This window comes from Eriocheir sinensis, chromosome 35, assembly GCF_024679095.1.
Source record: "Eriocheir sinensis breed Jianghai 21 chromosome 35, ASM2467909v1, whole genome shotgun sequence".
NCBI lineage: Eukaryota > Metazoa > Arthropoda > Malacostraca > Decapoda > Varunidae > Eriocheir > Eriocheir sinensis.
In genome coordinates this window covers 10,277,057-10,301,611 of record NC_066543.1, presented here as the reverse complement: position 1 = coordinate 10,301,611, position 24,555 = coordinate 10,277,057, and the positions used below count along the sequence as shown (strand labels likewise).

Below are 24,555 nucleotides of genomic sequence, written 5' to 3'. Positions count from 1 at the left end.
ACTCAGCTCTGACGTCATACCTTTAGGAGCTCGATTTCGCATTACCACCCTTAAAACCAGGATCATACCATTACAAAACTAACTAAAAAGACACTAAAAATACCTTAAACATGATACATAAGCTTATAAAGGGCTGAAACACCCCCAAATCCTACTATAAATATACCCCGAGCAGCCAATTAAACCGTGACGTCATGCCTTTTAAGAGCTCGATTCTCGCATTACTGCTGTTAAAAGCAACCAAACACCTTTACAAAACTGACCAAAACAACTCCAAAAATACCTAAAACCTGACACATAACATTTAAAAGAGACAGAACACCCCAAAAACGTACTCATCCATGACGTCATACCTCTGGGAGCTCGATTCTCGCATTATCACCGTTACTAGCAGCCAAACACCGATACAAAATGAACTAATATGACTCAAACAATACTTTAATTATCATATATAAGCTTAAATAAGGCCAGAACACACCAAAAACCCACTATAAATACAAGCCACCCAAACCGTGACGTCACCCACCACCCCGCCATCATGTCCCACTCCATCTTCGACGCTCTCCCAGGTATTTCACGCTTTACAGGCCTAATTTACACCCCAAACTACCTTTATCAAACTCAGCGGAAACTTTAATACCCTGTGCGTGGCTGTAGACCCACAGGTAGCGTGAAAAAAGGGAGAAAATATCGAAAATCTGAGGCTTCCTTGTCTTGGGTGCTAACAGGCCAAGGGAGGGGTAAATGGCCATGTCTCTAGGCGGACTGGACGATATTTAGGGGTTTTGAGGGCGTGGGGGGCCTGGCGGGGCGTGTCATGCGAGGTGTGGGTGCCAGGGAGGTGTGGGCGCGGTGGAGGAGTGATTGTAGGTGGTTGTGGAGGGGGGAAGAAAGGTGACGGGAAAAGCCATGGTGTGCTGCCTGCCCTCCCCCTGGCCATGGCGGGGTGCTGCTCCATAGCACCCCCCGCCGCACGGCAGGGAGCACCTCGGGGCTGTATGAAGTACTTTGTGGCCATACAATACACTGCCGTATTGCTGTGCCGTCGCCAACCACTTGTTCTCGAGATATAAATTTATCCCAAAATATTTACGTCTGTCGCCACCGCCACGGCAGTGTTGTGAAGGGCAGGTGGGGGGGGGGGGGCAGGGTGATATGCTTCAGTAAAAGGAAGGGCAAACAACATATATATTGTATATAATAAAATAAATATAATAAAATAAAAACAATAATAGTAATAAAAATAATGATATTAGCAGACATTCAGTATTATATACCATAGGTATGGAGAGAAGGCATGACGAGATGAAATGTGAAAACATGGGGGGTCGAGAGGGGCGAAGCCCCCCAGTTAGGGATGTTACGTTAGGTTAAGTTTGGTTAGGTTAGGTTAGTTTAAATTTATTTGACTTGCTGAAATGAAATATGAAAACGGGAATCGAAAGGGGCAAAGTCCCCTCCCCATTAGGTAGGTTGTTGTGTTAGGTTAGTTTAAATTTACTCGGCATGCTCAGTTGAAATGTGAAAACAAGAAGGGTTGAAAGGGGTGAAGTCCCCCCCATTAAGTAAGTCACGTTAGGGTAAGTTAGATTAGGTTTGTTAAACTTTTTTGACTTGTGGTGTGGCCCGGCGTAAGTTTAAAATGAAACACTCCACTGTCACCTCAACATCAGCCGACTTCCCCCTCTCTCTCTCTCTCTCTCTCTCTCTCTCTCTCTGGGAGGTAGAAAAAAAAAAAGCTGGTGTTTCCAACAGAAACAGATGCCAATTATTTGAAGCAAACCAAAGCTACCATTAAAAAAATCTTTTTTACTTAATGTTATTCATTTGTTTCCCTGTTCTATATAGATGAACGTTATCTTTATTTTTCCTTTTTCCTAGGTACTTTCATATTATCCACTCTTGTTCCTTTGTAAGGTGCCCTCCCCCTCTGCACATACTCACCTACCTATACTTATTCATGCTTTTATTCATCTCCCACAGCTTATTATGAAGGGTAAATTAAAGTTCTTCCTCACCTGTGGTAATGGTGAGATGTCAGAGGCGAGCAGTGGTGCCATGTGTCTTTTCTCTTGAATTGCACCCAAACACACTAACTCTCAATTGCTCTTTATTTTGTCCCCCTCCTCAAGTTTTAGGTCATTAAAGGGTTAGAATTAGGCAAATAAAACCTCTCATAATGGCTGGATGTCTTCTCACTATATCCCCAAATACATACCGTATTACTTTATTACATTTGTCAACTATTCATTATTCTTTATTTGCCCTAGGATGGATAAGCATAATTTCATTTTAACACAACTATTAATTTTGCTGTTCATTATTAGTAGTACTTTGTCTTGGGGGAAATGTTCAAAACTAATATACAGACTTACCTGCCAATGTTTTCCTCCTTTCTCACAAGTTCCCAAATGCCTATGACCTTTAACTTATAAGAAAATGGTCCTGGGTTTAGGATCCCAAGGGAATAAATCTTAGTGGAAGCCCTAATTAACTACATGCTTTTGATTGACAGGCTTATGGCACTCCCTTCAGCAAAACCTCAGTGACTCATTCACATGTAGTAATGGAAAATGTTTATAACTAGTAAGTTGACCCTCCTCTTTCACTCTGGACTTTTCCCTCTGATAGCCTGTTGAGCAGAGGCCAACCAGGTGAGTAGCCAGACCACTAACCACTGCCTTCCCTCACAGGGGCTCAGGGGCACAGCAACATGACCTTCCTGACTGACATGAGTCAGTCGGAAGTGAGTGCCGCCCGGCCCCTCCCCAGCGTCACCCTCGAGGGCTCCAGCAGCCTGACAGTCCAACAGTTCCTAGAGTCCCCTGATCTCATCCAGAACACCATCACCATCGGGGGAGCGCCGCCCCCCACCTCCACCGCCACACCATCCAGCCACCAGTGTTCCCAGATCACCAACACTATCATCAGTAAGTGAGGAAGGCTATTGAGGTCAAGAAGACTCGTGTATGTCCATGTGTTTGTGGGGGGTGATAAGAATAGACTTGTGAAGGGCTTGTCAGTGTGAGGAAGACAGTTCTGCAACGAAAATGCATTAAAATTTGAAACCACCAATAATGCATGTCAATCTTTTGTTAATTTATATAAATCTCTGCTCACCACAAGGTTTAATTACACTCACCAATCCAAAGCTGAGATGTGTCCTTTACACTGTTTGCCACTGTTTTGCTGCACCTGATGGCTGCCATGCTTCTATATGCACACACAGACCCATAGCAAGTTTGTCATGTCATCCGTGTGTTGTTGACAGGCGAGGGAGTCACGCTGGACGAGGATGACTTGTTCCAGTGTGGTCGCTGTAAGAAACAGTTCTCCTCGCTGGACTTGTTCATGGTGCACAAGCGCCACCAATGCTCAGGTGAGTCAAGATCCTCAGCTCACCTGTAAGAGGCCAAACATTTTGCCTCAGGTGAATGTTTCTAATGGAGGATTTCTTTCCTATTGCAAAATAGAAAATATATATGTACTTAATACTTTTTTCATTTTTACATTTATTTACAGTGCCTACATCCAAAATAACACCCATCACTAACAGTCACCATTACATGGATAGCACAAAGCTAGTTAGGTCCATACTGAAATATTATTCTACTATGGGATGTATGGCGCTGTTCCACATGCCCTGTTACAGCTGCCAGAGCATCCTCAGTCTCACATTTGCCACAGTGCAGTGTTTTGTTTCTTGGTTGCTTCAAACATCAATTCAAATTATACAAGAAATTCACAGTGCATGACCTTTTTACAAAACTAAATTACAGCCTCACTGTTAACATTAGATATACTAATAGTTTTTGTCATAGCTTTATAACACTACTACAGACATATTTTCTTAAGCATGATTCTCAGGGATGGAGAAAAGATAATCATCAAAGTTATCAAATACTAAATAAGATGAAATAGCAAAGTCATTATCACTTTCATATTGAAACTAAAACATCAGTATTCATAGCTCTTTCCCATAGCTGGGCACGATAACGGAAAACCTTATTCCCGATACCCGATAATGGAAATCCTTATCGTTGATAACTGATATTCGTTAAATGGAATATATATAGGCGATAACCATACCCGATATAAATCCACAAATCCGATACTAGCTAGCGATAAGTCCGCAAGGCGAAAATGATACTATTGTGATATTTCAAATATAAAAAAAACATAGATGAATTCAAATTTTCATTATTTGTATTTTAGAAAACTTACAAAACCTGAAAACCACACGTTGACGCGTTCATATGGACGGTAATACACTAGAAACGCCTGAACCGGTGTTGTGTCACTTCAGTCACTTAAGTAAAGAAGCACTGAAGTACTGGGAACCGGAACACAGGTACTCACTCCGTCACTCGAGACACAGCAGAGAGGCCGCGCGTCACACCGCCACGTGATAACACAAGCCGCTGGTTTCTGTTTGCGCTCTTTACAACGGGATCACAAATTTCAGGCAGTGAATAATCATTTTTTGGGCAAAGTTAAATGAATTTTCTCTCTGATAAAGTGATTTTTGAGTCTAACAAAAAATAATGTAGTGTTTTAATGTTGATTATCTAAGTATGAAATCTCTTCACCGAAGATATTTCACCCCAAAGTTTTTTCATACACCAGGCGCCCGGGCCACGCATGTGCAGTGGGGAGGAAACGTTTTTTTTTTTTTTTTTCAGAGAGGCGGAAAAAGTAGCTATTATCGCTAGTTTGGTTACAAAAGTAACGAAGATACTGATATATGTATAAATAAGTAGCGGATGGCCGATAACCCGATTTTGTTATCAGCGATAAAGTATCACGATAATGCCCAGCTATGCTCTTTCCACACACAGGGAAAAACAGCGGCCTGTGCACCATACAGGCCCTGCAGGACCACACCACAGCCACGGGGGAACAGGCCACCTATGAGGACGACAAAGCCACCCTCGCCAACCAGATACATATGCAGGTTCAGCCCCAGCAAGTACCTGTGAGTGTAAATAAAGGTTCTGGATGGAGGGAGTCAAGTAAGACAGTGGAGAGACGCTTATTAGAACCCTTTATGAAAAAAGCATAATCAGTTTAAAGGTATTATTCCCTCAGTTCCCAGAGTCGGGAATAGAACAAATTTAATAGCTGTGTAGTTGATGTGAAGTCACTTGAAAGTTTAGTTTCAAATGTATGTTCAATAGAATTACAGATGGAGAGAACAGATGATAAATAACTTTCTCAAGAGCTGTCATACGTTGGATAACTGGCCTCTAGTAGCCTCCTTATATCCGTAGGTGTTATCAACAGAATGAAAAAAGGATGGATGTCATGCCACACATTATCTCAGTTTGATAGAAGGAGGTAATTTGCTTCAGTCGTACAGTATTTCTTACTTATTTTCCAATCAGCCAGTAAGTTAGACACACACACACACACACACACACACACACACACACAAGCACATATGGAAAGGATTGTTTCACTTCCCTTCCACATAGGGTTGGAAAATTACTGGGAATTTAGAACTGGGGTACTTTCCATGGGAAGTTTGGGAATATTCGAGACCTTTCATGAATTTTTGGGAACTTTGAGAATTGAGAAAAATTTGTTTGTCTATGGTGTCTTTCTATATAACAAAGTGAAGATTTTCTTAGGTAATTTGTGCTATAGGTTTCTGGATATCATCATAAACCCTAACCTAACCCGAGACTTTCTATATAACACAGTGAAGGCTTTCTTTGTTAATTTATAACATAATGTGCTGGCTATCATGTGTTTGACGATACCCTAAACTTAACCTAACCTAACCTAATAAAACTCCAAGCAGTTACTATAGGTCTTGACTCAGAAAATTCATATGTGCTTCCTTACTAATGAGAGTTTCTGTACAACTGAGTGAAGTAATTCTTTGTTGATTTATACCATAAGGTGCTGGCTATCATGTGTTTGAAGATACCCTAAACTTAACCTAACCTAACAAAACCCTTAACAGTTGCTATAGGTCTTGACTCAGAAAAATCATGTGTGCTTCCTTACTCACGAGATTTTCTATACAACAAAGTGAGGTCATTCTTTGATGATTTATACCAGACAGTTCTGGTTATCATGTCTTTGAAGATGCCCTAAACTAAACCTAGCAAAACCCCAAACAGTTACTATAGGTCTTGACTCAGAAAAATCATATATGCCTCCTTACTCATGAGATTTTCTATACAACAAAGTGAAGTCATTCTTTGTTGATTCATGCTACAAGTTGTTGGCTGTCATGTATTTGAAGATGCCCTAAACTTAAACTAACCTAACAAAACCACAAAAAGTTACCATATGTCTTTACTCAGAAAAACTCATCTATGCTACCTTACCAATGAGACTTTCTTTATAACACAGTGAAGGCTTTATTTATTAATTTATGCTATACGTTTCTGGATATCATGTGTTTGAAAATTCCTGAAAACTGAACCTCACCTAACCTAGCCGAACAAAACCCCAAACAGTTACTATAGTCTTGACTCAGAAAAATCATTTATTCTTCCTTACTAAATGAGACTCTATATAACACAGTGAAGGCTTTCTTTGTAAATTTATGCTATAGGTTTCTGGATATCATGTGTTTGAAAATTTCCTAAACTTACCCTAACCTAAGAAAACACCAAACGGTTACCATGTGTCTTGACTCAGAAAAATATTTACTCTTCCTTACTAATAGACTTTCTATATAACACATTGAAGGCTTTCTTTGTTAATTTATGCACTCACCAACTCTTGCTGGGAGACATTGATATTCACTGCAAAATTCTCACCTCATGAGCTTTCCATGAACCTAGGTTTGCATAAAACAAGCACTGTCTACCTATATTATTTGTTCAATAAAATAAAGGAAATATTTTTTTGCCACAGTAAGTAACAGCTGTTTTTTTCTACCAAATTACATGATCAGTAATAATTTGTCACAGCATCTATTTTAATGACAAACCTGCCTTCTCAGTCATAATACACAATCAACTAATCCTCCAAGCCAAGAATCATTGAGTTCATCAATCATCCAATCAATCAACCAACCACGTCCACACACAGGTCTCAGGGAGCTACAGCAGTTCTGGGCTCCCTTCACCTGGCGGCATGAACCAGCACATCATTGTTAACGAGGGTGACCTGCTCCCCTTCACTATAGAAACTACTCAGGTGAGGCCCATCAGGATGTACAATTGTAGAGAAAATTTTCAACTCATCCCTATTCAAAACACTGCAATGTGATGGCCCCTTTGTGCATGGCAAATATCCTCTTCTTCCCCACAAGTTCATTCCCTCACTCCCTGCCTTTCCCTTCCTCTATTCTCCTTCCCCATGTGACTTATTCATAAAAGGGCTACTAATTCATAAAGGGCATTAAATGGAGATTTCTGCTGTGGCCATCCCCTAGGGGGAGGGGAAGGTTCTTGTGAGGGGATGATGTGAGGGGATGGGACATCAGAGAAATTGCTATTGTCTGACACAAGTATGGTCAGTTTGGGTTGGCCCAAACTTCTCAGTGCTGCTGCATCACCCTCAAAACTTCACTTTCTCATATGTCAGCTATTTTCTATTTGAAATTGTGTATTTGATATTCTCTATACATTAAATAAGTCTGTATAGTACTATGAATATATTGCTTTTTAGAATATTGGCAAAGAATTGTATAAATTCCATAACACATGACATTTTTTATTTTTGACGTCAGTGATCAAGACACCATGTTACTTCCTCCCTCACCTCCATGCTCGATGCCAGCTACTCCAATGGCCGTCCTGACCCTGGAGGGTAGATTAGGCAGCGCTGTGGGCCCGAGCAGACCCCACCCAAACTGACTTCATAATTGTGTCAGACTATAGATAGATGTATCTTTTATAAATAATGAATAGAGAAATTGAGTTGACCTGAATTAAATATGTAGTATAGGCCCAAGGGTGGTAGCAAGTATAAGTATGTGGTGTGTGCCAGGCTCAGAGGCACCTCACCCATAACCCAGAAAAGTCATCCAGTGAAACACCTGATCAGCTCATGGAAGTAGTGAACCCCAGGGTGGTAGTAATGCCCAATAACACGTATGCAATGTGTGTTAAGTTTAAACACCTCACCCTCTCTTCCTCCCCCGGCCAGGTGTTACCACTGCCAGGCGGCCTCCAGACTGCCAACTTCCTGCCTGTGTCAGCGTCAAGCGGTGCCAAAACCCTCACCTCCACCGTGTCGCCGCTCCTCACCACCACCGCCAATGTCACCGCCCCTCTTGTACGTGTTTAGCTACCTCGCTCTCCCCACTTGCACTTAACACTCAAGTGGTTTACTCCAGGTTCTAATTTTTTCAGTCTTTGATGGGTACTGGTCTCACTGTCTGCATAATTTTTTTGTATCATAATTGGCCATTCTCCTCTGTTCCATCAAGTCACAAAACTATTCACAATATGGCAAAATCTTCATCGATACTGTTTGTTTCTGCTGTGTCATTATATGTCCTCTTGGTACTCTACTTATATCCATTTATAAGTTTCTTCCATCCATTGAAAGTGGAACTCCTTACAGGATGTCTGCTCCACCCTGTCCTCCCCTCAGACCCTCAGCACCATGGTTACCGGGGTGACGGAAGGCAGTGACAGTGGAGGTGGGGAGGGGGGAGAGGGAGCACCAACCCACAGAGAGCTGACAGGGGAGGAGAGGGACATAGCTTGTTATAATCATGAATTCTTCCACGGTGGCATGGCCAAGACGGTCCCCAGTAAAAACGAAGCCACAAAGTTGAAGGTGGGTCTTAGAGGAGTAGAGGAGTAGGGTATGTTTGTCACATCACACACATGATGACAATTAGTACTTATAACAGGAATAAAAAAAGCCTAAGATATGAATATTAACTTTTCAAAATATTGAATGTTATATACATATCCTGATTTTGGCTTATTTCTACACCTTAGCTCAGTTTTCCATAGTACTGTTTTTCCTGCTCAAATACTAATTGGAATGGTGTGTACAATTTGGTGAATGTAACCAAATGGCTGTGTACAATCCCAAAAGCACACACATGATGATTAGAGTACATGAGTGTTGTGGCAGCAGCACAGGCCCACTAACACATTCTTCTCCATCAACAAACAACCAAAGAACAATATAAACTACTGCAGCAAGGTTTACACTAGATTGTTGGTTAGTGAAACCCTATGAGCAGACTGGAATAGGTTGGTGCTCATGAGCAGTCTAGCAATACAGACCCTGATACACCCTCCTCCCTATCACCCAACAGGCAAAGCACAAATGTAACTACTGCAGCAAGGAGTTCAGCAAGAATTTTGACCTGCGGCAACACGTTCGTTCCCACACTGGTGAGAAACCGTTCCAGTGCATCGTCTGTGGGCGTGCGTTCACCCAGAAGAGCAACGTGAAGAAGCACATGGCCACGCACAAAGTTTGGCCCTCAGGCTCCCTCAGCGACACATTGCCCAAGGACCCCATCATTAAGAAGCTTGTCATGCCCTCCGACTCCCTGGATGTGAGTGCTATCAGTGTGATGGAACAAATAACACCATTCATACTTGCTATCAGTATTTTTGACACTTTGCATGAAACCAATATGTCGTGTTTTATTTTAGGTGGACCCTCCAATGGAGCATACGGAAGAGGTTGTTGTGAAGGAGGAGGTCCTGGTGGATGACTCCTACAAGTGCCAGTTCTGTGAGGACTACTCTGTACAAAGCTACGTCAAGCTGCGCACACACATGAAGACCCACGCCAACCAAAAGGTAGTCAGCCATTGCAGTGCTGTAGTGCACATTTCTATTACTTTATAAATTTTTAGTAGATATTGTAGTATAGTGTGAAATAGTTTTAGAATATCATTTTGTGTTGTGCTTCAGGTGTACAAGTGTATCCAGAAGAACTGTGAGTTGGCCTTTGCTGACCAAGACTCCTTCCTGGAGCACATCCACACCCACGACCAGGACCGAGACCTCCAGTACCGCTGCCACTTCTGCTCCAAAGTGTTCAACGCCTTGGACAAGCTGAGCCTCCACCAGCACGAGCAGCACTCCACCTACCCTCAGGCCAAGAAGACTGTGGGGCCGAGGTACACACCAGCCACCATGCATTGGCCCTTCCGTATTTTTATATAAACAGGGAGACATTAGTGCAAGTCAGTACATTTTTCTCTAAGTCTAGATTCTTGCCGCATTATATGTTCTTATTTTTCTGATATGGATAACAGCAGATATAATTATTGTCTTTGCTTTCTATGATAACTTTTAATAACGAGGATCAACCATGACCTAACTTTACCATCCGTTACACAAAAATTTCTTGCACACTTAAGACCATCCTTGTCTCCTCCTCAACAGTTACTTCCGGTGTACAAAATGCATGAACAAGTATGCAAGTGCGGAGGCCTTGGAGCACCACCTGCGCACCTCCTCTCACCACTACCCTTGCAAGCAGTGTGGCAAAGTGTTCACCTCGGAGCGGCTACTGCGGCGACACTTGCACATCCACGGCACTGTCAACCTCTTCCCTTGCAGTGTGAGTGTTGCCCAGGGTCATGTAATATTTGTGTGATTACATAACAGGTACTGTGGGGGCTGACAATTCCTCAATTTTTTTTTTTTTTAAATTAACTTTCATTGCATTTATTTTGAAACACTTACATTCACATGAAGCTTATCATTTATCCCTTTTCTTCATTTCATTTCATTTTATACTCAGAAATTTCTATTTTTAAACTTGATTTTTAAAAATTCCTATAAAAAAAAGAAAGGTTTCTTCTTCTATTAGTGGGTCTCTTATACATCACCAATGGTGGGGAAATAAATTGTAAGGTGAATCAAACAAGGAGGAGGTTCCTTGGCAATATTATGATTCTTTACCATGCCTTTAGTGAGGTAAACGGGAGACATTCCTTGGTAATGGTGGTCATTTCTCTTTTGCAGGAATGCTCCAAGGAATTCAAGTCCGAGTATTCCCTTAAGCTCCACCAGCTGATCCACACGGGGGAGAAGCCGTTTGACTGCCCCCTCTGCCAGACCGCCTTCAACCGTAGGGACAAGCTCAAGCGGCACATGCTGATACACGAGCCAAAAAAGTTCCAGTGTCCCTTCGGCTGCCTTAAGGAATTCAGCCGACCAGGTGACAAGAGACCATTCTTGTTTTTTATCTCCTATATGTTTCTCTCATTCAGTCTAACCTTCTGTCTACCAATGGGAATGAGCAGCAAAGCAGAGATTGGAGAAAGATCCATTTTTCTTATTGTGTTCTGCTATTCTGAGAGATCTGTATGACTTTGGTGACAGGGGAGTCGCAACCACATACATGTTGAAATATTAGTATATATTTATTGAGATCAAAATGATTATCATAAGAAAATAGAGTGGGCTCTTTCAACTTGATGTAACACTTCTTAGATTCTTGGTTGGCTGAGCAACTTGAGCATTGCTGGAGACAGTGGGAAATGCTGCCAACTTGCCTAAGTGCATTGTCTCTGCTTGCCTCATTACTGTCATGCCATTTCCTGTCTCAACCAGAGTATGGAGATGCAGGCTCAAGATATCAGGATATAGTTGCAATCAGAGGAGCAGAGACTGGCTTTTGAATTAGACTGCATTACTCATTTTAGACTCATTTGGCCACAAGTCCACACGCCAATCCTGGAGAGGCCTTGGATTCCATTTTGAGACTGACCTTTAATGGTAGAAAAGTCATGAGGAAATTGAATTTCCAATGCCATTCCTCATCCTCTTGTACTAAGGAAACATGTGAGGCTTCTCACATCACCAGTCATGAGAGGGCCAGAGTCCCATCATATTCCTCATGTGTTACAGGATCACTCGAGGTGGCTGGCAGGACAGTTGATTATGTTCCACAAATAGATCACTTTTTCTGAAGCCAACTTTACAAATCTCCATTATTGTCTTTATAGGTCTCTTAATGAGAAAAATATTTGACAGATAAACTCCGTCTCCATATGATGACCCACGTTGGGGGGCGGGGCAAGCGGGGCCGAGGGCGGGGCCGAGGCTCCGCCTCATCTGGGCGAGGGGAGAGGAACAAGGCGGAGGCCACAGCGCAAGAAGAAGTGAGGTGCTCCTCCTGTGATCAGGTAGGAACAGAATGTTTCATGAGCTAAGTAATCATTACTTCATTTTTTTTATTTTACATTTTTTTAGAAAAAACATGGATGCCAAACTCAAGGTATGATCCTATTAACATTTCCTTAAGCATTTACATATGCCCAAGAAAACTTGTATTGATCTTGGAACCTAGTTTACTCCAAATTGTCAATTTTTTATATATTTAGGCCAAAATTTGAATTTTTTTTGTCTTTCTAAATGTTGAGGACAGATTTATGATGTTAATATACAATCCTACATCAATTGCAAAGTTCACATCCTCTGCCTCCAGGGCATAGATTGGTGCTAATACAACTCACGATCCTCCGTCACTTGTAAGCAACACACCCTTTGCCCTCAGGTTGTGGAGTCGGCTGAGGAGGACAGCCACCAGTGTGTGGTGTTGAAGAGTGATCCAAGCAGGGAGAGTGCGAGTGAGGAGGGGGAGGAGCACGGCATGATGGGCAGCTCAGGGCGGGCCAGGCCTCTGAGGCAGGCTGTGGTGAGGCGCGCCCGGGAGCTGCCCATCATGCGGCGGAACGGCCGGAGGAAACGGGGAGGGCTGACTAACTCCAGGCAGACAGACCATCAGCAGCCTGAACAGCAGGATGACAGCCCCCACATACACCATGAGCAGGAGCAGGTGGAACAGGAGCACATGGAGGAGGATATGGTGAAGGAGTCCCTGGCCTCAGCTCAGGAGGTGCAGGAGCACATGTTGAGCTTGTCAGTTGGCGAAGAGATGAAGGAAAACACTCATGAGGTGGAGATAGTGAAGCAATCTCACTCCCCAGATGAGGTGGAGGTGGAGGAGCATCTGCTGGACCTGCCAGTGGGGGAGGCTGACATGGAGGGAGACACCCAGAATGTGGAGATAATCTACATCCCCTTCTCCCTCCCCTTATCCCGACCCTTTCAGGCTGAGATCATGAGAGCCATGTCAAGTGAAGATGACACCACCACCATCTCTGGGGAGATGCTGGAGGGGGGCCCCACGATCACCCTGGATGGTACCACATCCTCTCTGCTGGTGGGCAATGGCACCATGATGCCTCTGGTAGGTCCCAATACTGTTGACTCCCTGGAAACCACCATACTGAAGAGTTCTTCAGATCTACAGGTGATTTACAGCTCTGCCACGGCCCAGCAAGCCGGGGACAGCACAACACAGCTGGTGGATGCGTCTGCACTCACCAACAGCCACCTGCATGATGGTCAGCTGGGGCATGAGGCCACCCTGGAGGAGTCTCAGCTTGCCTCCAACCACCTCACACACCTCAGCATCATCCCTAACCAGACTTGATATGACGTGCAGTAGATAGGCAAAACATTTCTTATTGACCTCTTACAATCTTAGTGTAATGCAATGGTAATGATGCAGTGGGGTACTCTACAACGTCACTGATTTGTTCTAAAAGGCGTAATGTTATTCATAACATTGTAGGAACTGAAGTTATTATGGAGAAAATTTAATCTAAACCTGTCCATTCCTAACGCCTCTGTGGTCTTGTGGTCAGCGTGCCTGACTACTACTCCACGTGCCCAGGATTGAATCCTGGCCTAGACAGTCAACCTACAGCTCGCCCAGCTGTACATCCTCCCTTTCGGGCTGGTCAATACATGGATACCTGGGGAAACTTCGGGAAGGTAAACTGTGGCAGTACCGGATTTCACACTGGCTCGTATTCTGGGGTAACTGGGTCTTACCTACCACAGGCTCAAATTGTTAATGGATTGGAGATAAACACCACAGCCATGCACAGCTATAGCATATGCACCCACCTTTACCTTATATCTATCCTAAAAAGAAAAAAAATACTTTGGAATGATTTGAATAAATTTCCTTCTTCATCTGTGGCATAATTGCCTTGTATTCTTCTGGCTAGGCATGATGAGTTAAAAGGCTTCTGTTTTCTGTTCAGTTGATAAGTGCTGCGAATGGCAAGAATAACATGATAACCATGGGTCATCACAAGAAATTCTTGGCGTCTAGTTGAACAATGAGGACAGTGTTGGAAAATGTGTTGTAATTGCTGAGCTGCGGGGGTGCATGAAATGAGCTTTGACTTAGGTGGGAGGCAAGAGGTTCAAATCTTGCATGGGTGGCATATGAGAGGAGGGTGAGAGAGAAAGAGAAAGGGCAAGAGAGTGAGCCGTGCAAGTACCGGGTGTAGGGAGAGAGTGATAGTTGTGCTTGCGTGTTGGTGCTTGGGTTTCGTAACATTCTACAAACCTTGATTTTTGCCCTGCAAGGTGTCGTACTATGAATTTGACAGTGTGCCATAAGAACGTTATAAAGGACCCCACTGTGATTTAAATACTGCTATTATTATTGTTCTTGCATTTTTAAGTGTACCTCAATAGGACAATCACATCCATTATGTCATCAACCCTGTTGCAGGCACACTGTTTGGGCATGTTTTGAGCATCAGGGAGAGGAAACCAGCTGCCTTGTGGTAATTGTCTACACTTAATCTGCTAGTAACACTGTTGACCTTTAAAGCATACCATATGCTACTAGTAAGAAATGCTGTTGATATTTCTCTATTTCATGATGTATACTTTTCTTAGTATTCAAAGGTCTATAGTAGATTGGGTGATTTGGGTATTGTGTGACACCCCTGGATTATTCAGGTAAATTGAAAGAAATTTCAATATGCTAAGACAGAGAAGTCCTAAACAATGAGTTCATTGGCATGGACTTGTAATGTTGATTGAGGCAACTTGATGAAGCAGAGCTCTGTCAGTGCAACTTGCCAGATCAATTCAAATATCATGATGCAGACTTAGCAGCACATTGAACATACAAGTCTGTGTGTGACATTCATGATCAATGTACCAGCCTCTTCAAATTTTTGTTCTTTGTGATCCACAAAAACAATACTACACAGGTATCTTAGCTGGCCATCCAGCAGCCTCGCTACATGAGAGTCTCGCCACAATACCTTGCTGGCTGGATTGGCCCTCTGTTCCTAATACTCTGGCTGCATGAACTGGCCTGCCACTTCATTCATGTTTGAAAACCTCTACTGGAGTACTGGGCTACTCAGTAACAACATAATATTTTAGCAAAGTGTTTTTATAAGTGACACATGACACATAGGAATTAAGGAGCATTTGTACATGACTTGCTCACAGTTGGACTTTTTTCAATGGTATATCAGTTTTGTGCATAGGCAGACTTGGGGAAAGAATGATCTTTAACATAATTACAGATATGAGATTGCTTGACTTTGCAATATCCAAGTACGTACATCTTCCATGAGTAGCTGGAGGACTTATGCTTCACACTGCATGGTGATGACTGAAGCAAGAATACTTGCCAAGCTCAAAGTGTGTGTGTGTTGTCTCCTCCTGGGAGGAAGGGTTGCCCCACCCCCTGATGGGGAGTGAGAGGAACAAGACAGTGCTTGGGATCTCCAGTCACCAGTACAAACTCCATAATCAAATTAGTTCCTTTTATATCATCTTCCTCTTATTTGCTAATTTCAATTTGTACATAAACTTGGTAATCAAATGTTTCATGTATAATCATCACCTTAGTTCGTTGATTTCACTTTGTACATACTATATCTGTGGATGTCATTATCTGCTTATTAGCGAGTTTCATTATACTAGTCACCAAAGGGGTCGTAGCAACACCTGTGTTTGTGCTGCAGGACGTGTGTCGCAGCAACAACTAACTGTAGAGGCAATTAAGTTCTGTGATAAGTAAATTACTGATTAGTTAAAATGTACTTTTACTTTTTATTATTTCAAACAAAATTGTTCACACTTTCTTTTTTGAAGAAGACAATACATGTAATTTTTTTAAATTTTAAAGGGACACTTATGAGGCTCTTGTCCTCATTTTTTTTTTCTACTTTTAATAATATGATTATAATTTTTTGTGAAATAATGACATGAATTTTATTTCTAATTAAAAAAGTTTATTGGCCTTTTATCATTGAATTGTTTTCAGTAAAATAGAAGTAATTCATTGTGCAAGGTTTGTGTGTGCGATGTCTCGACAATCTGTAGCAGAAGTGATACGCTACCTGGCACTTGTCACATCATTTGGCTGAACAGTGAGGTGGAGTGTTGTCAAACCATCAGCTGGGGTTGAAGGCAAGAGGTGTGCTTATAGGAGCCTTAACCCCTTGTCTTGTACCCCAGCCCTCAACTCAGCTAATTTTGCATTGTTTAGCACCTATTTCCCCTTTCCTTACTGTCCACTCCTTTCTCTATCTCTTAGACATAATTTACTAGCTCAACATTCCTTCTCTTCATCTGAGTATAACTTAGACATTACAGTTCATAGTTCTTGTCACCCAGTGCTAAGATATAAACACAACCCAAGCCTTCCCCAGGACTCCATTATCCAATGTGAAGCATATACAACAACAGCATCAAGGGACCATAACTACCTGCAGTGTACCTGAATAATAACAAAGAATAGCTATAATAGATGTGTAAGATTGTATGTAGGCAAGACTGGTAACAAGGCTTATGGACGCTCAAATTGTTCACCCCGGCATGTGTGTTCATCTGTGTCGTGCGGCAATGAGGTGTGTGAGGGTGCCGGGCCTTAGTCTTGTACTTCTCGAGTCAGATGCCAGTCAGTCTTGCGTTTGTAAGTGTGCAAGGATGTGAGGTCTCTAGAGTCATGTCATTAGTCTTGCATAAATAAAGTGCGAGGTCATGTCTCTCTTGGGGAAGTAAAGTGTATGGGTATGAGGTCTGGAGGTATACATGTCATCACTTGTGCAGAAGTAATGTGTAGAGATGCAAGGTCTCGAATCATGTCACACTCGTCACATCATAAGAACAATGAAGCTTCATCACGCGAGTTCCTTGGGTGAAAATATGTCTTTTCTGGAACGTATACATATAGATCTTCCCTTCCTTATTTTCTTAATTTTCCTTCCTTCCTCCATCATATCTGTTCGCCATGCAAACTGAAATAACTCCTCAGGATCTCTCACTCTTTTCCAGAATGTATAATTATAAGTTTGCCTTCCTTCCCTTGACCTCTGTTCTCTGTATAAATGAAATAGAAAGACGCTGGAGAGGAGCGGCCAGACAGACTGCTCGTGTGGTACAAATATTTCTTAATAAACTTTGAATATACAGTTTTTATCTTTCCTTCCTTCCTCCCTTGCCTTGATCTCTGCTTGTCCTATGTATGAAAGGGATGCTGCAGAGAGGAAGTTAAGGAGAGCAGTTAGCATGAAAACAACAGTAAAAGATAAAAGGAAACAGTCTGTAAAAGGGGATGATTATACCTGCTGCCCCTGCTTTCTCCTGTTAGCAATGGCTTTACCCTCTTTTACGAGCCTTGGGGGAGTGTGGCTAACTAGGATGATGATACTTACTATTAGCGAGAGATAAGGAGAAGTTTGGAGGGTTGAGAATGAAGCGAGCAAGATGTTCAGGGGAGGGACTCTAGTGTGAAGTCTTCCTCTGTACTTTAGTCACCGTGCTGTCTACGAAGAACCCACCCCGTCAGACATCAGTGGTGGCGGACCGCGGACAAACCTACTTAGACGAACTTAATCACAGAGACCACTAAACACGACAAAACAAGCCCCAGCGATCACAGTGCTGCTTAAAAAGGTGACTGACTGACTAACTGATTGAAAGGGAGGCAGCCATACTCTCCCTGTCTATCTCTGCCATCCTGTTATAATGGAGAAGAAAAAGTGGGCGAGGAAGGTGACTTACTGATTGCCTTCCTCGGGCCACAGGTACTGCACGGGCTTATAGAAACGACAATCATAATACCTTGTTCCGTTGGCCGTGATCCGAACTTCCCTACTCCGCATATTGCAAGTAAAAGTGTTTATTCGAAGATCTCGGGACATTACCCTCTCACCAACACAACAAACAAACGGAAACATAAGCAAATATTCTTTTTTTTCATGTTTTCGCCTCCTGCCACACCTGTTAGGCAGTCTGTCTGATTTATGGCGGGTTACTCCCCTCGGCTTTCGTGCATTAATTCCTTGCATGTATTCTCTCCCTGTTTTGTATATAAATCTTCCCATGTTTGTTATATTCAGGTAAACAAACACAAGCGCAGAGAAAGGTAAACTTGCCTAAATAAACCACTCGCTTCTTTTCCAATATTCCCTCAGCATAAAGAGTTCATTGGCTTCATCCGGGAAAATATATATATACATTCCAAGTGACGTAACGGTTAGAATGTAAACTCATCTCGAGACTCTCCGTGTATTGATTAATGATACAAGTCGCTTCTGTACTCACGCCCTTAACCCCTCGCCTTGAGCCCGCCACTCGACTTAATGAATTTGCATGCCCGTACGTATATCTTTTTCATTTCCATTCTTTACTTTCCACTCCTTTCGCAATCCCCTCATTAACATTTACCAACACAAACACTGCGAGTCTTCCCTGCATCATCTCGGCTCATTGCAGTTTCGAAGGTATGATTTAGCGCGTGGTCTTTTCTGCATATAGTGTTAGGACTTTCTCTTCGGCAAACTTTCAATGGGGGAATTTTAAGACATCCCCTGAGATAAAATGATTGTCTTTTGGAATGTACCTGTTTTTTTGTATAGAAGCAGTACGGTGTGAGCATTGTTGATATTTTTGTTTATTCTCCACTTGTATGTAAAAGTAAACAAGTAAACAAATTAATAGATAAATAAACTGGGTGGTTTGTGTTTAGTGGAATAATTAAATATCTCCTGAGCTAAAATCAATCACTGTGTTTTAGCATTTTCCTCTCTTTTATATTGAAGCAGTGAGTTGTGAGCATTATTGATACTTTTCTTCATTCCCGACTTGTCTGAAAAGTAAACCACTAACGAAATTAATAAAGAGATACACAAGGCTGCCGGTTCGTATTCCTGAAATAAAAAGCCGCGACCGTTTCCGAAGCAGCATAGCCTAAACGATAAGACAATTGTGTAACGCTATTTCTTTTACAAGCCAACACTTCACCGTGCGCCTATCATTCACACCGCATACACCTCATAGTGATTCAGCTCCATAGTGCGTAACTGGCACGGCAAATCCCTCACTGATAAGCGTCCCCCCTTCATCTGGCTGCGTCGGGCTTCGGGGAAAGAAAGGTTCTCTCACGTCTCCGATAAGGTTGTGCAACGCTTCGGTATCCGCCCACCCATCCACCATCCTCGCTATACTATAAAAAAATACACCCCCTCACCCTCTCCGTTGCTCCTAGTTCCATTGAGTGACACTTAGGTCCATATTCTTAAACGTATCGAACTTTTAACGATACATATTTGACAAGGCTTTCGTTGGGGTTATGGGCATTTCCTGGGGTAGTTTTATCACCCTTTTGGTAGGTTAGTCCTTCTTCTGCACCATGAACCTAAGAAAATATTAAGTAAAACTCGAATAACCTCCTTTTCGGCCGTTGGAGATAGTTATGTGAGAGGTGAAAGTGTTTAAAATTACCTATCTTAATTCTGCCAATCATCCACAATTAACCATCCAATCCGCTTTCTTACACTCCTTTTTTTCTATTTTCTTTCTATATACGCACTCTCCCCTCCTTTTTTGTTTTCCTCTTCTTTCTCCTCCACTGCCGCCTTCCACCCTCCAGAAGACACATAGGCCGCCTCCTCCTCCTCCAGCATTCCTCCCTACAGACACACTTCCTAATTCCTCCTTTTTACTACAAAACATATTCATATCTATAAAAACACATAACCCCTATCTCGAAATCATTTGTTCACCTTGCTCCTCCTTTTCTTCTCCTGTGCCTCCGAAACAGCTTCCACCTTCCTACAGACACATACCGTCCTCCTCTCCGTCCATCCTGACACACAACACCTGAGATTCGTGTGACATTCTTCCAACCATCCATATATTGTCTTACCAAGCGTCCGTCCTCCCTCCACACTGCCATAAATACCAGATATCGTTAGACTCTTCCAGTGATCATCAAGATAGCCACAAACACCCCGTCCTGCCTAGCACAGCGGGGCGACACCTGAGATTCGTGCGACATTCCACCAACCATCCACATAATATCTCACCAAGCGTTCGTCCACCCTCCACACTGCCACAAACACCCTATCTTTCCTAACACAGCGGCACGACACCTGAGATTCGTGTGACATTCCACCAACCATCCACATTATATCTCATCAAGCGTCCATCCGTCCACCCTCCACATCACCATACCCACCCTATCTTTCCTAACACAGCGGCACGACACCTGAGATTCGTGTGACATTCCACCAACCATCCACATTATATCTCATCAAGCGTCCATCCGTCCACCCTCCACATCGCCATACCCACCCACCTACGCCCTCGCCACCCTCGACACCGCGGGGCAGCACTGGAGCGACACAGCAGTCACTTAGCGGAAGCCCAGTAGTAAGTTTAGATTAATACCCTGAAAATAGCTCACCCTCGATAATGAAACCAAACACATTTCTCAACATTACCTACAACAACAGATAAAGCGATACACGACTGTCATGTTACTCAGGCAAGGGTTGTTGTTATGGGAACGAGACGAGACCCCCCCCCCCCCTCCCTCCGCCTGCCTAACCCCCACACGTACACAAACGAAATGAAAATAAAGAAAAGTGTGTGTGTGTGTGTGTGTGTGTGTGTGTGTGTGTGAGAGAGAGAGAGAGAGAGAGAGAGAGAGAGAGAGAGAGAGAGAGAGAGAGAGAGAGAGAGAGAGAGAGAGAGAGAGAGAGAGAGAGAGAGAGAGAGAGAGAGAGAGAGAGAGAGAGAGAGAGAGAGAGAGAGAGAGAGAGAGAGAGAGAGAATGCATATACACAAACTATTTAATAGATAATAGTATATAATGAACGATGAATACAGTAACGTGCCTCAAGTGTTACTCTATAATGACAAAAAAAAAAAAAACCGAAAAAAAACCCCCACCTGAAATCCACAGGTGTCCCCTGAGACGATGGTTCTCTTAACGAAAACTAAAAACAAAACAAAAAAAGCAAAATATTAATAAAAAAAACTAGCAAAATAGACACAAATAGCTAACCTTGAAATTAATCGTTGCTACAGACTAAGAAAAGAAAAAAAATATAAACAATCTCCCAAACAGACTCGGAAATGCCGCGTCGCATTCGAGTATGTGCGATTTTTTTTCTTGACGTCACCTTGCAATGACCCGAGAAAGGGCAGGTGTGCTCTCAGGGCTACCGGGCACGGAGGGAAGGGAAGACAGAGGAGGAGAGGAAGAAGAGGAAGAGACGTGGGAAGAAAAAGAGAGGAAGGAACTTTGGAAGAGGAAGAAAATGGGAAGAACGTGAATGAGAAGAGGAAGGAAGAGGAAGGGACAGGGGAAGAGAATGAGGAAGGAACGCTGGAAAAGGAAGAAAATGGAAAGAGGAAGGAAGAGGAAGGAATGTGGGAAGAGGAAGAGAGAGGAAGGAACTTTGGAAGAGGAAGAAATGGAAGGGACGCTGGAAGAGAAAGAGGAAGGAATGCTGGAAAAGGAAGAAAATGGAAAGAGGAAGGAAGAGGAAGGAACGTGGGAAGAGGAAGAGAGAGGAAGGAACTTTGGAAGAGGAAGAAATGGAAGGGACGCTGGAAGAGAAAGAGGAAGGAACGCTGGAAAAGGAAGAAAATGGAAAGAGGAAGGAAGAGGAAGGAACGTGGGGAGAGGAAGAGAGAGGAAGGAACTGTGGAAGAGGAAAAAATGGAAGGAACGCTGGAAGAGAAAGAGGAAGGAACGCTGGAAGAGAAAGAGGAAGGAACGCTGGAAAAGGAAGAAAATGGAAAGGAAGAGGAAAGATGAAGAGAGAGGAAGGAGCTTTGGAAGAGGAAGAAATGGAAGGGACGCTGGAAGAGAAAGAGGAAGGAACGCTGAAAGAGGAAGAAAATGGAAAGGAAGAGGGAAGATGAAGAGAGAGAAAAGAACTTTGGAAGAGTCAGAAAAAGAAAGGGACGTAGAAAGTGTCAGTGATATTAAGAGACAAATGGCAAGTATGAGAAGAGGAAGAAAGAGGAAAGAAAATGGGAAAAAAAGAGGAAGGAACGTCAGAAGAGTTACTTTAATGCTAAATACAAATGAAAAGTAAGAGAAGATGAAGAAAAAAAGAGGATGAAGAGGAAGAAGGACTGAAAGGATGTCAGTGATATTAGGGGGAAATGGAAGGTAAAAAGAGGAGAGAAGGAAAAGTGAGAAATGTAAGAGGAAAAGAGGCAAATGGAGATGAAAATGAGAGGAGAAAGAAAAAGAAAGACGAAGAGAGGCAAAGACTTTCAATTATAAAACGAAGATGAAAAAAAGGAGGAAACCAGAAAATGAAAAAAAATGAGGAAGAGGAGGAAAGGAAGGAAGGAGTTTCAGTAATATTAAAAGATAAATGGAGAGAAGAGGAGAAAATGAGAAAATTATATAGGAAGAGACACGAAAAGAAGGGAGATAAAAATTGATAAAAAAAGGGAGAAATACCGAAAACACAAGGCATGGGAAAGAAGAAAAAAGGGGAGGCTGGAAGGTAAAGAAATATAGAGAGAAGAAAGGAAGGAGAGAAAGAAAAAGGAAAAGGAGAGAGAGAGAGAGAAGGGAAATTAAAGGGAAAGGACAGAGACAGACAGAGGAGAGAAAAGTGACGAAGACGAGAGCGAAGGGTGACTGCAAGGAAAAAGGGTAAGAGAGAAAGAAATAGAAAAGAGAAAAGGCAGAAAGAAAACAGAGAAGAAGGAATTTAAAGAGCCATGAGGACGTAAAAATATAATCATGTGCAATCATAACCTTCAAATTGGAACCTTCAGCCATCGCCTCTCATGCAAATGTTCGGAAGGGGGAGGGAAGGGAAAGGGGAGGAAAAAGCGAGTGGGAAAAAGAAGGGGACGGGGTAAAAGAGGGAATAAAGGAGAAGAAATGACAGGGAAAAAAGTGTATGTGTTAGTTGTGGTTTGTTAGAATTTCCGTCGCCATTCAGTAAGAGTTGAAAAGGAATGAAGAGGGAATGGAAAAGAAAGACTAAAAAAGGAAGAAAAAAAAAGAGAGAGAGAGAGAGAGAGAGAGAGAGAGAGAGAGAGAGAGAGAGAGAGAGAGAGAGAGAGAGAGAGAGAGAGAGAGAGAGAGAGAGAGAGAGAGAGAGAGAGAGAGAGAGAGAGAGAGAGAGAGCAAACATGAGAGACTGAATGAGTGGAAGAAAGAAGGGAAGAAAGATAACAAGGAAAAGAAGAAAAGAAAAGAAAAGGACGTTCGGAAGAAACAGAGGAGGAAAAAATATGAAAGAGGGAGAAGGAAAAAGAAAAAGTGAAAGAGAAAAAAAGAGAGAATTGAAAAACAGCAAATAAAAAAAAGACGAATAAGGAATAAAAGACAATAAAAAGGGAATGAAAAGAATTAAAGGAGAAACAAAAAGAATAAAAAAACCACAATGAAATGGGAAGTAAATAAAGTGAGGGCCAAGCAGACACAATCCATCACCATCATCATCACCATCATCATCATCATCATCATCATCATTATCATTATCATCACAACAGCACCAGCAGCATCCCTCACCCTTTGACCCTCATCTATGCCAACACACACACACACACACACACACACACACACACACACACACACACACACACACACACACACCAAGGGGGGCCAAGTCATCATCTCATCAATACTTCATAAATAATACTTCCTCGTTCCTCATCTCCGCACGTAAGGTCATCTCTCTCTCTCCCTCTCTTTCTCTGCTTTCTCGTCGTCGTCATCGTCATCGCGTCCCCCCTCATCCCACTCGTCCCCCCCCTCTTCCCCGCGCCCCCCCCCCCCCCCTCACGCCACATAAACGAAGCATTGTCTCAGTCTTGTTATCATCTTGTCATCACTTGTTAAATCTCCGTGCCCTGATGTTGGTGCTGATTATAATAGTTACTTCTTCCCTTTTATTATTATTATTTTTTTTTTCATTTGTTTTCTTTTGTTATCTTTTCCTTGGTTTCATTTTCTCTTCTCTTCTCTTCTCTTCCCTCACTAAATTTTTGCTTCTCTTTTCACTTCTTTCTCTTCTCTTCTCTTCTTTTCTCTTCTTTTCGACACAGAGAGAGAGAGAGAGAGAGAGAGAGAGAGATTTAGATTTACATAGAAAATCAGACCACACAGACCCCATGGTCCAGACTTGGTGGTCTGTCCTTAAACCTAAGTGATTTTACATTAATCAGAAGACTCCAAAACGTTGCATTTCTACTCTAGTTGATATTAAGTTGAAGGAAGTGACGGTCGAGCTTATTTTTGAAGGAGTCAATCGTGTTACACTGGACCACTGACGGTGGAAGCTTATTCCATTCTCGCACTACAACGTTGGTGAAGAAAAATTTGGTGCAGTCTGAATTTACTTGTCTACATCTGAGTTTTACGCCATTGTTCCTCGTGCGCAAAGTGTCATCGATCATAAACAATGTTGATCTGTCTACATTCGTGAAACCATTAAGTATTTTAAAACATTCGATCAGTTTTCCTGAGGCGACGTTTCTCAAGAGAGAACATGTT

General features: G+C 42.5%; 1 protein-coding gene and 1 long non-coding RNA gene across 3 annotated transcripts in view; one reads left to right on the top strand and one right to left on the bottom strand.

Moving 5' to 3' along the window:
- The first annotated feature begins 492 nt into the window (after nt 1-492).
- LOC127007368 (zinc finger protein 341-like) lies at nt 493-17,203 on the top strand. 2 transcript variants are annotated; one of them, XM_050878261.1, is made up of 14 exons: nt 493-569; nt 2,694-2,930; nt 3,272-3,379; nt 4,839-4,975; nt 7,051-7,158; nt 8,113-8,241; nt 8,533-8,751; nt 9,245-9,490; nt 9,591-9,740; nt 9,855-10,063; nt 10,332-10,509; nt 10,917-11,112; nt 11,931-12,082; nt 12,454-17,203. In XM_050878261.1, exons 1-14 carry the CDS (start codon nt 539-541, stop codon nt 13,393-13,395), a joined length of 3,042 nt encoding a protein of 1,013 aa, XP_050734218.1. In that variant the 5' UTR covers nt 493-538; the 3' UTR covers nt 13,396-17,203. The 2 variants fall into 2 exon arrangements, with proteins under 2 accessions (XP_050734218.1, XP_050734217.1); XM_050878260.1 differs by having other exon boundaries at nt 8,518-8,751.
- Nucleotides 3,264-24,555, bottom strand: part of LOC127007370 (uncharacterized) — a 134,186-nt gene continuing 112,894 nt past the window's right edge. The window contains exon 3 of the long non-coding RNA XR_007760214.1: nt 3,264-3,402. This is a non-coding gene — a long non-coding RNA (uncharacterized LOC127007370). The remainder of the gene's footprint in view (nt 3,403-24,555) is intronic.

Bases quoted from the DNA above. Each gene is read 5' to 3' on its own strand.
- LOC127007368 (XM_050878260.1), top strand. From the start codon at position 539: ATGTCCCACTCCATCTTCGACGCTCTCCCAG. The intron at 2,931-3,271 runs GTAAGTGAGGAA...TGTTGTTGACAG, and splicing joins GATCACCAACACTATCATCA to GCGAGGGAGTCACGCTGGAC. The intron at 8,242-8,517 runs GTACGTGTTTAG...ATCCATTGAAAG, and splicing joins CCAATGTCACCGCCCCTCTT to TGGAACTCCTTACAGGATGT.